The 14297-nt window shown below is 42.5% G+C and overlaps 1 protein-coding gene across 1 annotated transcript in view; it reads left to right on the top strand.

The window, feature by feature from the left end:
* The first annotated feature begins 1271 nt into the window (after window positions 1–1271).
* The window catches only part of NIBAN1 (niban apoptosis regulator 1), a 159936-nt gene continuing 146910 nt past the window's right edge, over window positions 1272–14297 (top strand). The window contains exon 1 of the mRNA XM_045074338.1: window positions 1272–1604. Coding sequence (XP_044930273.1) covers window positions 1550–1604 — 55 coding nt within the window. The 5' untranslated portion in view covers window positions 1272–1549. The remainder of the gene's footprint in view (window positions 1605–14297) is intronic.

Genomic DNA, 14297 nt, shown 5'->3' with positions numbered 1-14297 from the left:
ATAGTGAAGGGTAAGGGATAGGACAGAGATGAGGGCTGGTGATGTATAAACAGAAGGTCCAAAAAAAAAAAAAAGTCTCTTTTGAGGTATTAGCATTTAAGAGGAGATTGGAATGAAATGAGAGACTTAGAGAGCACCATGTGAGTAAGTGAGGGAAGGGCATCCTAGGGGAAGCAAGGCACATGCAAAGGTGTGTCCTAGAGGAGCAAAAAGGCCAGTGGGAAGTGGGGGTCGATGGGGACAGAGAGGAAGTAGGGCCTAGTGTCAATGACAGACCAGGGCTTTTTCTCTGAAGAAGGAGGACCGGTTAGGAGGCTATCGCAATTACTCAGGTGAGACACGATGAGGGCAGCCGAGGAAGGGGGGAGAGATGGGTGGATACTGGATATATTTTGAAAGCAGAATGGAGAGGATTCATGATGGACTAGAACACAGGGTGAGCGAGACTGGGTGTGAGGAGGGGGAAATCTTGGTGTTAAAAATGCTAGTCAATGAACTTTTGAGGGCAACACCTTCCAAGTGTTCTCCGCGCCTGGTTTTGGTGTGTACAGGCCGTCTGACGTTGGAGGTTAAGTCAATAGGACTCGCTAAAAATCTGTTTGCTAAGAATAGGAAGAAATGCATGGTGACCCTTCTGCCCCAGTCGAGTGTTACTCGGGAGAGGCTGCCAAGTTAAATACTGGTTGTGGGAAAAAGAATCGATGCCCTTTCTAATGAATTATTTCCAGTTTGTCAAGGGGAAGAAATGGACCAAAAGACAAAAGAATAGGTTTTGATGGGTGGGGGGTGTCTGAAGTTTCAGGACTGGGAACGTATTGCCCGTCCCAGCTTAGGTTTTCCCTGTTTTTCTATTTCTCTCTTTTTCTCCCCCTTCATTTCCCACCCCCTCCTTGGCCCTGCTTCGCGGCTGCGGGAAGGAACAGTTCCCGGTTCGATCTCACACTTCAGCAGCACCCGAATTACGCTGCCAGCTCCAGTCCTGGAGTTTCTAACTGGGGTGCCGTGTGCGCGCGCCTGTGCACACGTGCATGTGTGTAGAGGGGCGTGGACGGCTGGGGGAGCCGCAATTTTGTATTTCTAACAAAATACAAAGTTCTTCGGTGATGCTTGGGAACTGCTGTTTCTTAAAGCAACGGGGTCTTGAATTCCACCCCGAGGCTCGTCTGTGGAGAAGGTTCCAGCCCGCAGAGGTTCACAGTCACTAGGGAAATGGCCCGCTTCCTCGAAGGGGTTTCTCGGCGGCCCCTGACGGTGAGAAGCAGCAGCAAAAGCCGGCGAGGAGGAGGAAAGAGCGGGAAGTCTTCCCAGATGGACGTCCCCTCGGAGCTGCCCAGCGAAGCGAGGGCGGGAGGACAGCCCCCGGGCCAGCCCACAGACGCTCCGAGGGCGCGGACCTGGCGGAGGCGCCCCAGAAGGCGGCGCCTGTCGGAGGAAGTTTGCCCTTTAATTGCAGAGCCGGGTCCGCCGTCGCAGGCACCTCCAGGAGCGAGCGCCGAGCGCCGACGGGAGCTGTCAGCGCGGCCCGGCGTGCACCGCCCGCACCGCGGCCATGGGCGGCTCGGCCTCCAGCCTGCTGGACGAGGGCAAGTGCAGCTACATCCGAGGTACGTGCGCGGGGGGCTTCCCGGGAGCACCGCGCCGGCCGGGGGCCCGCACAGCTGCGCGCACCCGGCCCCAGAGGGCGCGTGGAGAGCGGGTGCCCGCCGCGCCCCCCACCCTCCAGCTGCGGCGCGCTACCTGCGGGCGCGGGGACCTCCGGGGCCAGGGCGCGTCGCGCGGCCGGCTGCCTCCCGGCGCCGCCGGAGCCGCACACCCGAGCTCGGGCGAGGCCGCTCTTGGGACCCGGACGGGGACCGGAGCGGGGGTGGGTGGTCAGCCCGCCCGCGATGCTCTGGGAAGGGCGGCGGTGCGGATGCGGGAGGCAGGTGCAGGCCGCGGGGTGGGGGGCGCGACCTCATTTCCACCTCTCAGCCCGCCCTGGGGTCTGTTCAGGCCCGGATCCAGAAAACACCTCGCTCTCCCTTCAGTTCTGAGCTCTTCCTGAGCTTGCCTCAAAAGACGGGAGCGGGGATATCCCTCGTTTGTGGAGACTTCCCGGGGGATTCCCGGCCTTTAACGCAGAATTTCCCTCCTGGTAACGTTGGCCTGGTTTTGCAAAACGAGGTATCGGCCACAGCTTCACTTGAACTTTCAGATCACTTGTGGGATGATTTCATCAGAAGCAGAAAGGACCGTGTCATCCCGCTCCCAGGATGTAGGGTTCCTTTCCCTCTCCGGAGGGGCCTGGGGGAAGGGAAAGAGGAACACGGGCTGGTTTTGTAATATTTGCTAAAGTTACCGATGGAGGGAAACTCGTTTGGGGAGATCTTCAGAGATACAGGGACTCACTACAGAGTGTGAGGCAGAAACAAACAAACAAAAAACCCCAAACTGAATTGAAACTGCAGAAAATCATGACGCTATCTCTTGGGTGTCTTCCTCCCAGGCAACCTTGCCCACAACCACTACCTAACGTTTGGTTATCTTGTCAACTTAGTCATTTTCTGGCTTTAGAAAATACCTTCTAAACCAGGTATCGAACTCTAAGTTTTACCCTAATCCTGTAAAGAAATGGTTAAGTTCTTCCTGATTAGGTTCTTTTCTTTCTGGGCCCTGAACCTTTCCTAAAAGGAAAGCATTTCCTTAGTGTCCTTATTCCATATTTGTTTTCAGTCACCACAGTATTCACAACCATTTTAAAAGGATATCAAATCAGGGCACTTGAGAGCAATGTAATTGACTTTCCAGATTCTTCCTCCTGCTCTGGTACTTGTGGAGACAGAGGATCATCAACAACTCATTCTGTCAGGGGATACAACTTGGTCAAGTATTCCTTTGCTGTCTTTAGTTAAACTGGGTGGGAGATGGATGACTTATTTATATTAGTGAAACAGCTAAACGAAGACTGTCTCCAGTCTTACAAATTTGGCTATGTGCTTGTTTTTACCAGCATGGAAGAGCCTGAACTGTAGGGGAACCCAGTGAGAAAGAGTTTGCATTTAGTTATTTGCAAAATATGTTTATGCCATTTCCTTTATAGGACTTTATTTCACTGCAAAGCTTAAAAACACCTAAAGTTGAATCATGGCCCTCCGTAGCCATCAGTGAAGTCCAGCAATGTAAGGGATTAACGTTCTTGAAGACTCCATGGTCATGATAGTTGTTGCTGTTGATACAAGCACTGCCTTCATGTGAAAAGAAAATGTGTTACCTTTTATTTTACTGTGAACTTAAATTATTGCACATCCAAAAGTATGTAAAGGCTTGTGCACAGGAAGGACCTGGAATAAATATGTTCTGAATGAATAAAACTATAGCAGATAGGGGCATCTGGGTGGCTCAGTGGGTTAAAGCCTCTGCCTTCCACTCGGGGCATGATCCCAGGATCCTGGGATAGAGCTCTGCATCGGGCTCTCTGCTTGGCAGGGAGCCTGCTTCCTCCTCTCTCTCTCTCTCTCTGCCTGCCTCTCTGCCTTCTTGTGATCTCTGCCGGTCAAATAAAATCTAAACAAACAAACAACAGCAACAAAAAACTATAGCAGATTGTGTAACAGTCATTACATCCACAAGTCCTGCTCAATTTTATCTCATAATTCTTTGGGAGGACACTTTCAAGGCATGTACAGGCAGAGGGAAGAGAAGAGTTAACGTTAGAATACCTCCAGAGAAAATGAGACGTTGCCTCATTTGAGAATACTCGTCTTGCCAAAAGAGAAAAGAGCATTGGAAAAATGCATGGCGTTGTGAATTGTTAGTGGATGAGCACATGAAGGTCATGGGGCTGTGATTTCCTGATGGTTTTGAAGCCCCAGATCCCTGAAAAAAAAAAAAAAACGCACACACAACAATAAAAAAACCACATAACCCTATCTTTTCCACTTTGCCCATCATTTAGCCCATGCATATTCTCAAGTTTTTATCTAATTGTATGCAGAGCAGTTGAAAATATGACAGTAAAGTTTAAATACAATTTTATGACCTGTTTTTCATAAAATAGCTGCCAGTGAAATACAGAGTTGAAAGCTCCTAGAGCTGGTTCAATAGCTCTCCTTCAAGCTTGGTAAAGTTTACTAACTTATGGAGAATAACTAGCCAGTATATTTGGAGTGAGTTTTGTTAACTTAATCTTTTATGTGTTATAAGCACCTGTACTTCTGATATGCTAATGAGTCTGAATCAGCATTTACTTTTAGACAAATCATTTAACAGCTGCCATTCAGTTTGTGTGCATTGAAACTTTGTGTTGATAGTGATGTTCATCACATGGATGTTTCGAAAATACATTATTTCTTAGGATTTAGTAAATTTCTAGTTAAAGGGATATCAGAAGTATTAAGGTGTTACTTCATTTCTAAAGATATTTTGAAAATCACTACCACACTATTTTTTTTAGAAGATTTAATTTTTTATTTGACAGACATATTTCACAAGTAGGCAGAGGGGCAAGAAGAGAGAGAGGGGGAAGCAGGCTCCCCCCTGAGCAGAGAGCCAGATGTGGAGCTCGATCCCAGGACCCTGAGACCATGACCCAAGCTAAAGGCAGAGGCTTTAACCCACTGAGCCACCCAGGAGCCCCTACTACCATACATTTCTTACCACAGAACAAATTTTTAGTATTGCTTCTAGAAACTTTCAGTAACGTCATTTGATAAAGATGTTTCAATTAAGAAATAATACTAAGACCTCCTTGTAATCCTCTGGACAGTGTCATCTGTTTTAGCCTTCAGTGATTCCTTTAGCACTGACCGAAGAGGGTCTTCTTTTAATGAGAAGGAAAGCTCATATAATCCAAGCATTGGTGACCAATTTGGTGCCCTTTTCTCTCTTCTTTCTGAGTTTTCTTTTACTTTTTAAACTTTGATATGCAAAAAAGTGACCTGTAGCTTCAGAGTACCCAGTGCCTTCTTGTTTGAGCAAGAACTGTCTTTCCTTTTTAGACTTGCCATTGGATTGATCATGAATCAAAAGAAAAATGAACCTGAAAACTGCCCCCACGTAGGTGTGCGGACAGTCGGAAGAGTACAGGGAAATCAGTGCTGACACTGAGAACTGTGGCACATGCATGTCTGGGTGGGGGCTGGTGCACGCTTCTTTTCCTAGACTTGCTACTGCAGTCAGGCACACTTTTCTGTTGAGGGCGCGGTGACTTCCAGTGAAATGCTCATCAGAGATCTGTTGCTTATAAAGTAGGAAATGAGTAACAGCTTAGAAACAACATGTATTTCTCTTAGGGAGATTTTCTCATATTTATACTAAAAGGGTTAACTTTATATGAGATTACTGCTGTATATGTATATGAGATTACTGCTGATAGCAGTATCTGGAGTGATGTCTCCACAGACAAGGTGAACAGAAGTCAGGGAGAACTGGACATGTTTGCTGTCTGCTTAACCTCAGTGTGTGCTATTCCATACATTTGTTTATCTTTTTTTTTTTTAATTTTTTTTATTTTTTATTTTTTTTTTAAATTTATTGACAGACAAAGATCACAAGTAGGCAGAGAGGCAGGCAAAGAGAGAGGAAGGAAAGCAGGCTCCTCTGTGGAGCAGGGAGCCCAATGCGGGGCTCGATCCCAGGACCCTGGGATCATGACCTGAGCCGAAAGCAGAGGCTTTAACCCACTGAGCCACCCAGGCGCCCCATATTCCATACATTTGTTTATCTTTAAGTCACAATTTGTTGATAGGAGTTGGGGATAAGAACTGGGCTGATTTGTAAGGATAATTATGACAATGTAATCTGAGAGTCCAATTTACCTGGCTAGAAATGGCAGTATATCATAATGGGAAGTTAGGATATGGATTGCAGTATACACGGTTGGATGTCAACGCAACATATTTTCCCCTTTCCTCTTTCCAACAGAACCCCAATTTTTTTGGGGTATTGAACTTCCTCTATGTAAAGCCCTGTGTTTCAGGGAAGCTCACCCCACTTAGGGCTTTTGTGGGGTGGGTCTTGACTGGTCCATGCCTACCATGGTGGTATGTTCTCCTTGCCAGTGACTATACAAGCAATGAGGTTGTGATGCAGTCTGGACAGTGAGGCTTGAAGGAAAGTATGCTAGCTGCTTCTAAGAAAGTCCTCTTCCCTTTTAAGAAGGAGACAAAGGGTAGAGATATAGTCTTCTTCCCTTTCTTCTCTTGGACTTTGTCACATCTGAATGTGATGCCTGGAACTGAATAGGAAGGGAGCCAGCTCAAAGACATGGGCCACATGGGAGCACGGCCAGGCCTACAGAGTCTCAGAGAAGAGAAGCAGGAGCCCAAGCACATCTCGCTGACCACCTGCTTGTCCTGAGTATTTTTTTTCTTTTTTTAAAAGATTTTATTTATTTATTTGACACAGAGAGAGAGAGGTCACAAGTAGGCAGAGAGGCAGGCAGAGAGAGAGGAAGGGAAGCAGGGTCCCTGCTGAGCAGAGAGCCCGATGCGGGGCTCGATCCCAGGACCCTGAGATCATGACCCGAGCCGAAGGCTGAGGCTTAACCCACTGAGCCACCGAGGTACCCCTGTCCTGAGTATTTCTCGTGTAGTATGCTAACCCCTCTTTGCATTGGGGCGGTAGAGAGTGCAGGTTACCCCCAATGTCATTTTTCCCTGATTTTGTTGAAAAAAATAATAATTTTTTTTTCTTTAGGGAGAAAGTGCACACAAATGGGTGGGGGTTGGGGCAGAACAGAGAGGGGAGGGACAGAGAGAGAATCTTAGACGCTGGGCTCAATCTCATGACCTTGAGATCAAGACCTGAATTAAGGTCTAAGACCTAAATTAAGAGTTGGATGCTTCACCGACTGAGCCACTCTGGCGTCCCAGAGGTATCCTTTTAAGAAGAAGCTCGTGCAGAGTGAAGTAAGTGCACAGAAGGAGCCTCGGTTCCTAAAGACTTCATGTAGTAGATCCTCTGTTCCATGTCTGAGCTACTTCCTCCTGGGCCTCAATAAGAGAGGAATAAAGTCCTGTCTTATTTAAATCAGCATTATCTGTGCTATTATTATTCACAGACAAATCTTATTCCAATACAGTTGTCTTTTTTTTTTTTTAAGATTTTATTTATTTATTTGACAGACAGAGATCACAAGTAGATAGGCAGGCAGAGAGAGAGGAAGGGAAGCAGGGTCTCCGCTGAGCAGAGAGCCCGATGTGGGGCTTGATCCCAGGACTCTGGGATCATGACCCGAGCCAAAGGCAGAGGCTTTAACCCACTGAGCCACCCAGACGCCCCCTCAATACAGTTGTCTTCTGTTCTTGGGCCCCAAAGTGTCATAAGCAGCACACTAAGAGCTGCTTTATTGAGTCCCCTTTAAGAAAAATTAACCAAAAGAAAGTAGGAGGTGGGTAAAGATCATACTATTCGGATCTGTCTTATTAGTATCCATCTTAGTTCTTAATTTGTAGTAATGAGTGGATTCTCCTGGGAAGTGAGGAAATGCTGCTCCCCAGGAGGGAGTAGCAGGGATGGGAGAAAGAGGGAGACGATCTAGAGTAAATGACACACAGTCGTATACTGAGCCCTTATTCTTTTTTTTAAAGACTTTATTCATTTGAGAGGCGGAGACCCAGAGAGAGAAAGAGCAAGTGAGCAAGTGAGAGGACACGAACAGCAGAGAGAGAGGGAGAAGCAGGCTCCCAGCTGAGCAGAGAGCCGGATGCAGGGCTCCATCCCAGGACCCCGGGATCATGACCTGAGCCGAAGGCAGAGGCTTAACCCACTGAGCCACCCAGGAGCCCCTACTGATCACATTATATTTTGACTAAAAGTAATGCCATTAAGCATGCCAAGCCACTGATGAAGCTAGCAGGAGTTTCTGATTAGGAAAACTATTGCAGATTGGTAATTTGTAGTGGCAACAAGAACTTCGTAGTACCTTCCGTCTTTGCAAACGGAAGCCAAGACTTTGGGAATTCAGTGTGAATTGAGAGTTTCTTAGAATCCTCAAAAATAAACACACATAAATTGAGACAAATTAACATTTTCCCCTACGCTTGTGGAAGAAACAGTGACTTTCCCTCTTGGGTCCCAGTTCATGCCTTGATGAACCTCATAAAGTCAGACACTGAATCGAGATCTGGTCTTGATGAAACACTTCTTTTTTCAAAGGACGTTGGCCATGAGAGGACCACATCATCAATGCTGCTTTAGTAATAGTTATTACTAATATGACAATAGTGATTCTTTTTATTGTTTTGTTTTTGCTGGACTACTGAACAGATTGTAGTTTTACCCTATTGTCATCTTTGAGAAGGTCTGAACTGGGTTCCCAGGTAGAAAGTATAACAGCAGGAACTCCATTTGTCATAATTTCTAATCCAATTAAAATAAATGTACTGCAAACATTTTACAAAATATTCAGTGTGAATTTTGGCAGTGAATTTTAATCTCCTAATCAGAAATTTTAATTTATTGGGTCAGTAAAGCTAAGTAACGTTGTTCTAAGAGAAAAGGTACATACAGCAATTTGCACTGGGAAATGGGAAATGAAGTCAGAATTAAAGACGAAAGAATAAAAAATGCAATTCAGATGCTACACTCTGTTTGAAACACTTGAGGAAAAACACAGGACATGAGGGCTAAAATTCAATGGTTTCAAACTAAAACACACACACAAACGAAACCCCAAATGCAATACAGATTTTCTCCTTTGAAACTGGAAAATTCATTTAAAAAAGAGACTAGTAAATTGCTGCCAGTAAGAAAATGCAAGCCAGCTTATAAAAGTGTTGCTGCTTCTCTTCTTATTTTTTTGTTTGGTGTACATGTTTTTTCTCACTTCAAGGAGAAAAGATTTAGAGATATGAAAGCAATTAATTCAGTTTTGCAAATTGCAGGCTCTGGGACCCAAAGAAATGATATATTTCCATGCTTGACGTTGTTTGCATATTGATACCTATAGGATTAGAATATATTAGTAGTTTTAACTAGGAGCTCCTAAGTGATTTGTGTGTGTGTGCGCGCGCGTGCGCAAAATTGTGGTATTATTAAAGCTCAGGGACAGAACCCATGGGCAGAAAGAGCTGCTGCCCCTAAGTGATTTTTTTTTTTTTTAAAGCCTGTAGTCTGAAGGTTTTGAAGGAAGAGTAAATGTCTCTATGCCAAACCATGTGGGTTTTCTTTCTTCTTTTAAAACTATTTTTATTTTAACATATAACACAGGTTCAGAAAACCACACAAAACAAATGGATAGCTTAGTGAATCACTGTAAGGCAAATATCCTTATGGCCATCACCCAGGTCAAGAAATGGAAAGTACTTCACTAGCCATTCCAGAAACCTCCAGCTACTCCATCCCAATCCTAAACCGCTTTGTTTCTCCCACAATAACCACTATTTTCAGTTCTCTGTCCTGCCTTGAAAATTACCACCAAAAGATACTGACTCTTAAAACAATGGTGTTTGCTCACAGTTTTGTAATCTGCCCTGGGGTCAGCTGGGTGGTTCTACATCTTTTATTTCACAGGTGGTCATTCCTGTGGCTGCATTCTGCTGGTGGACTGGCTGGTGGCCAGATTCAAATGGAAAGGTTTTTTGTCTCTCCAGATGGCCTTTCTACTTGGTCTCTCCTATAAAATACTGGGCTTTTTAAACAAAAGTGCCACAGCTTCTAGAAGACTCTGAAGGCTTAGGCCTGGAAGGCCATGGGATTGCTGTGCTACCTTTTACTGGTTAAAGCAAGTCTTGAGCCCAGCCCAGATTCAGGAGGAGGGGCCAGCAGAAAGTCATGAATACCACAAGTTGTGCTTTGTTTGGAAAGCGTTACCACCATAACAGACTATACCAGTACTAATCTAGATGTTAGAGTAATGACTCCTTATATTTCCTTATGGTTTATCACCCATAAAACATTTTTAAACACTATAGTCCCGGCCACTTAAAAAATATCTCTTTTAAGTACACCTGGATGGCTCAGTTGTTTGAGTGACTTACTGCCTTTGGCTTAGAATGTGATCCTGGGGTCCTGGGATTGAGTCCCTCATCAGGTTCCCTGCTCTGTGGGGGCCTGCTTCTCCCTCCCCCTCTGCATGCCACTCCCCTGGCTTGTGTGCTCTCTCTCTCTCAAATAAGTAAGTTAAATTTTTTAAAAACCTCTCTTTTAAGTTTCCTTTAATCTACAGGTTTCCCTTATATCTTTTTTTCCCAAATTATCTGTTGAAGGATCTGGGCTATTTGAATTTGTTCATGGTGCAGTTCGACACATTTCTTCTATATTTTGTACACATTGACAGGGTTATAGTGAAACTTGATCAGACTCGGGATTAATACTTCTGTCAAGACTATAGGCTGTGATCTTCATTTGAAGGTACATAACTTCTGATTGTCTCTTTTTATGATAGCAGCCGTTGATGCTCATTGCCGAGAGCCATGAATTCACTGGGGGTTGAAAAAGTAGTGATATCTTAATTATGTCATTTTGCTTTCATCTATTAGGTGGAATAATAGTTTATATATATATATGTAATGTCATATATATGTGTATATATAAATTTATATAATTTTAAAATATATACATATATATGACATTTTATATATATATATATATATATATATATACACTTCTCTTGGTTCTCAAAGCACAAGGTGATAGAATTAAATATCCCCAAATTCTTATTTGCTGTATTCCCCCAATACATACAATAGACTTGGACAACAACACAAATACTACCGCCATCAATTATGATTGTAGAACACTATTGAACAAGGTGTTTTAAAAATCAGTAACACAATTTTTGTATATGTTATCCAAATTTTCCAATTTTATTTTATGATTTTACAATGTCAGAGTATACAACTATTATATTACATTCTTTTCTCTTGTTTTACAAGTAAGTATTATTTATTTATTTTTTAAAAATAAATAAGTATTATTTAATATGTCTGTCCTTATTTATATTGATATCTCTCTGGTTCTTGAGGCTCATTATCTAGTAAATGCCTTAAGAAGAGCTCATGGGAACATAAAGAAGTATGAAGATAGACTGATTTAGTGGATCAGTGGTATCACCAAAGGTCAGCTTATTTTTATCTGTGGTCCATGCATTAGCTCTTCTTATAGTTAAAAGCAGCAAAAAGTATCACATTCTTAAGTAAATCAATGTCCCAGAGGCTAGAAAGAGGACTATCTATTCTTTGAAACTCTTTATAAGAACAATCCTTTCCCAAATCCTTTCTAGGAGACTTTCCTCATATTCCACTAATCAGAAATAGGGTGACACATTCCTTCCTAAGCAATTACTGGCAAGTATATGGAATTACCATGATTTGGTTAGATTAATCCAGACTCATCCCTGAACTGGGCTAGGACCAAATTTCCCTGAAGCGCATAGCTTTAGGGAGGATCTTGGATAACTAAATAAAATCAGGTTCAGTTATCAAGGAAGAAGCCTGAATGGCTATTAGATAAATAACCAATATTATAGGTTTTGATAAATATCATGAAAGGAATTAAAATGGTACTTGGAAAACTGATGGCAGTGATAGGGCAAGGAGATGAGATATACTTAAGATATGAAGAACCAGGGGAAGGATATTTGAGTACAGAGTTCAGCATATAGAAGGGGAAGCAGGAAAAGGAAATAATGAAGGTACTGAAGAACAGGTAGTATAGATAGAGAGTAGTGAGCAAGAGGGAGAAGAGTTTGACAGAAGGGATGTCTTTGTAGCACTTATCACTAACAGAATACGATATGTTTAATTCATTAATTTTGTATTGCTTGCCTGCCATCCCCACAATGTAGGCTCCATGAAAGCAGAGTCTTTGTTTTGATTCACTGTTATTTTCAGCAAACAGATTGGCATCTAGCATGTGGTTTATTATCAATAAGTATTCGATTAGCAAATGAATGAAAGGAGGAAAAAATTAAAAACTGCAATGAATATCCTTAAAACTAAAAATTGAGTTTGTAAAACAAGTTTAGGAGGCAATGAAGAAACGATGCTAGTAGATAAGAAATAGCTCTGGGAAATTAAAAGTCTGATGATCAATATTTTTAAAAATCCAATTGTTGCTTTGGAAAATAAAGTTGAGGAAATCTTGCAGAAAATAGAACAAAAAGATCAAATGGTGGAAGATAGAAGAGACAATATTAAAAACGATTAAAGGGCCAATCCAAAAACTTTAATGTGTGACTCACAGAAGTCTCACAAAATACAGAACAAAGAAAATGAAGAAAATTACCCAGGAAATAATACATGACCATATTCTAGAACAGAAGATCATGTTTCTCTGGATTTATAGAGCCAAATGATTCCTGGACCTCATCCAGAGCTGGAAATAGTTCATGTTTCCATCATTCAAAATAAGAAAACCTTATAATATGTAGGACATTGTATTGAGTCTTCAGTACTAGTGAGCAGAAATTAGCCCTGCAATATGGCTTTGGACTTGCTCTAATAATAGATATAAAAACAAACCTTAAAAGAATTTAAAACAAAACAAAATAAAATAAAATGAAAACTTAACAAAAAAGGAACAGAGGTCGAGGTTTTTTCCAGTTGGAGTTTTTTGATGAGAACTCCAAATGAAGTATTCTGCTATGTTGACCTCTGGATTGGTATCATCTCAGTTTGGGAACTTTTAAGTCAACTAAGAAATGGATGGATCACTAAGGAGTCATTTATTCATCTCAGTGACTCTGTTTTTTTTAAAAAGATATTTATTTGAGAGAGAGCACAAGTACAGTGAGGGACAGAGAGAAGCAGACTTCCCACTGAGCAGGGAGCCCACACAGGGCTCTATCCCAGGACCTCAGGATCATGACCTGGGCCCAGGGCAGTCACTTAACTTACTGATCCACCCAGACATCCCTCAGTGTCTGTTCAATGCAATGTGAGTTCTCATGTTTTCTCTAAGGGTTGGTCTATATTTCTAATAAAGAATTTAGCATAGTTGTTTTATTGGGTAAAAAACCCCCACATTCAACAATGTACAGTGCACGATACCCAACATCTAATCAAAAATTACTAGGTGTGGGGCACCTGGGTGGCTCAGTCAGTTGGGCATCTGTCTTCGGCTCAGGTTATGATCCCAGGATCCTGGGATTGGTACTTTGTTGGGCTATCTGCTCAGCAGGGATCCTGCTTCTCCCTCTCCCTCTGCCTGCTGCTCCTCTTGCTTATGCTCTGTCAAATAAATAAATGAAATCTTAAAAAAAAAAAAATTACCAGGCAAATGAAAGCAGGAAAATATCCATAACTCTAGGGAAAAGAAATTATCAATAGAAACAGACAGGAATTTCAGACAGGGTGAAATTAGCAGATAAGGATGTTAAGACAGTTTTTATAAATGTGTTCCATATGTTGAAGTAGAAGAAAACGTGAACATGATGAGAAAGGAAATAGAAGATATGAAAAATGATACTTGTCTCCAGTCTTTATGAAGGAGAAATATGACTACTGTGTTTTAGAAGTCTGTTGGAACAGCTGTTGGAAAATGTATCTGTAATATCTGCTACCAACAATCCCTGTCAACCTGGGAAAGGAGAGTAGATCTGCACAAGGAGTTGCTACTGTGGGATTGGGCTGGGCTGGGTCCAGGACAGAGGAGCAGGATCAACTCAGAAATGAAGGGAAATTGTGGATGTTCTTTCAAAAAGGACACTTTTCGTAGTGGGCATGTGCCATTACTTCTGGGACTCACACAAGGCAAGTGACAATTCTTATAATTAGTTCAGAAGAATTCAGAATGGCTTTTTCCCCAGTTTGGATTAATAGTGTTTGTTTAAAAAATTATTTCCTATGTAAGTCATGCTTGAATGAGTTAGGTAGATATTCCTTAAGAATTGCCTGAGCAAAACAGACACAGGCATGGGGTTGGAATAGAGATAAATTTTATTAGCAATAATAGCAAATGTGTAATATCTGGAGTATAAATATTTAAAATGGTTTCATTGGAAAGGATTTAATCAGTAACATTAATTGAAATGTACTGTTTAAACTTAAAGTAAATAAGAATTTTAAAGCACGACTAAGACCTGTGCCTTTCAATTGGGATATCAGTTTTTTTTTTTTTAAGATTTTATTTATTTATTCGACAGAGAGAGATCACAAGTAGGCAGAGAGGAAGGCAGAGAGAGAGGAGGAAGCAGGCTCCCCGCTGAGCAGAGAGCCCGATGCGGGACTCGATCCCAGGACCCTGAGATCATGACCTGAGCCGAAGGCAGCGGCTTAACCCACTGAGCCACCCAGGCGCCCGGGATATCAGTTTTTAACTAAAAATGAAAACTCCTGGTTAATAATAGTAAAAATAACAGTAAATACTAACTTTTC

Source organism: Mustela putorius, unplaced genomic scaffold (assembly GCF_011764305.1).
Source record: "Mustela putorius furo isolate JIRA1106 unplaced genomic scaffold, ASM1176430v1.1 tig00537335_pilon_pilon_pilon, whole genome shotgun sequence".
In the NCBI taxonomy this organism is placed as follows: Eukaryota; Metazoa; Chordata; class Mammalia; order Carnivora; family Mustelidae; genus Mustela; species Mustela putorius.
The sequence above is the reverse complement of the archived record's forward strand: the minus strand, read 5'-3'. Positions and strand labels throughout refer to the sequence as shown.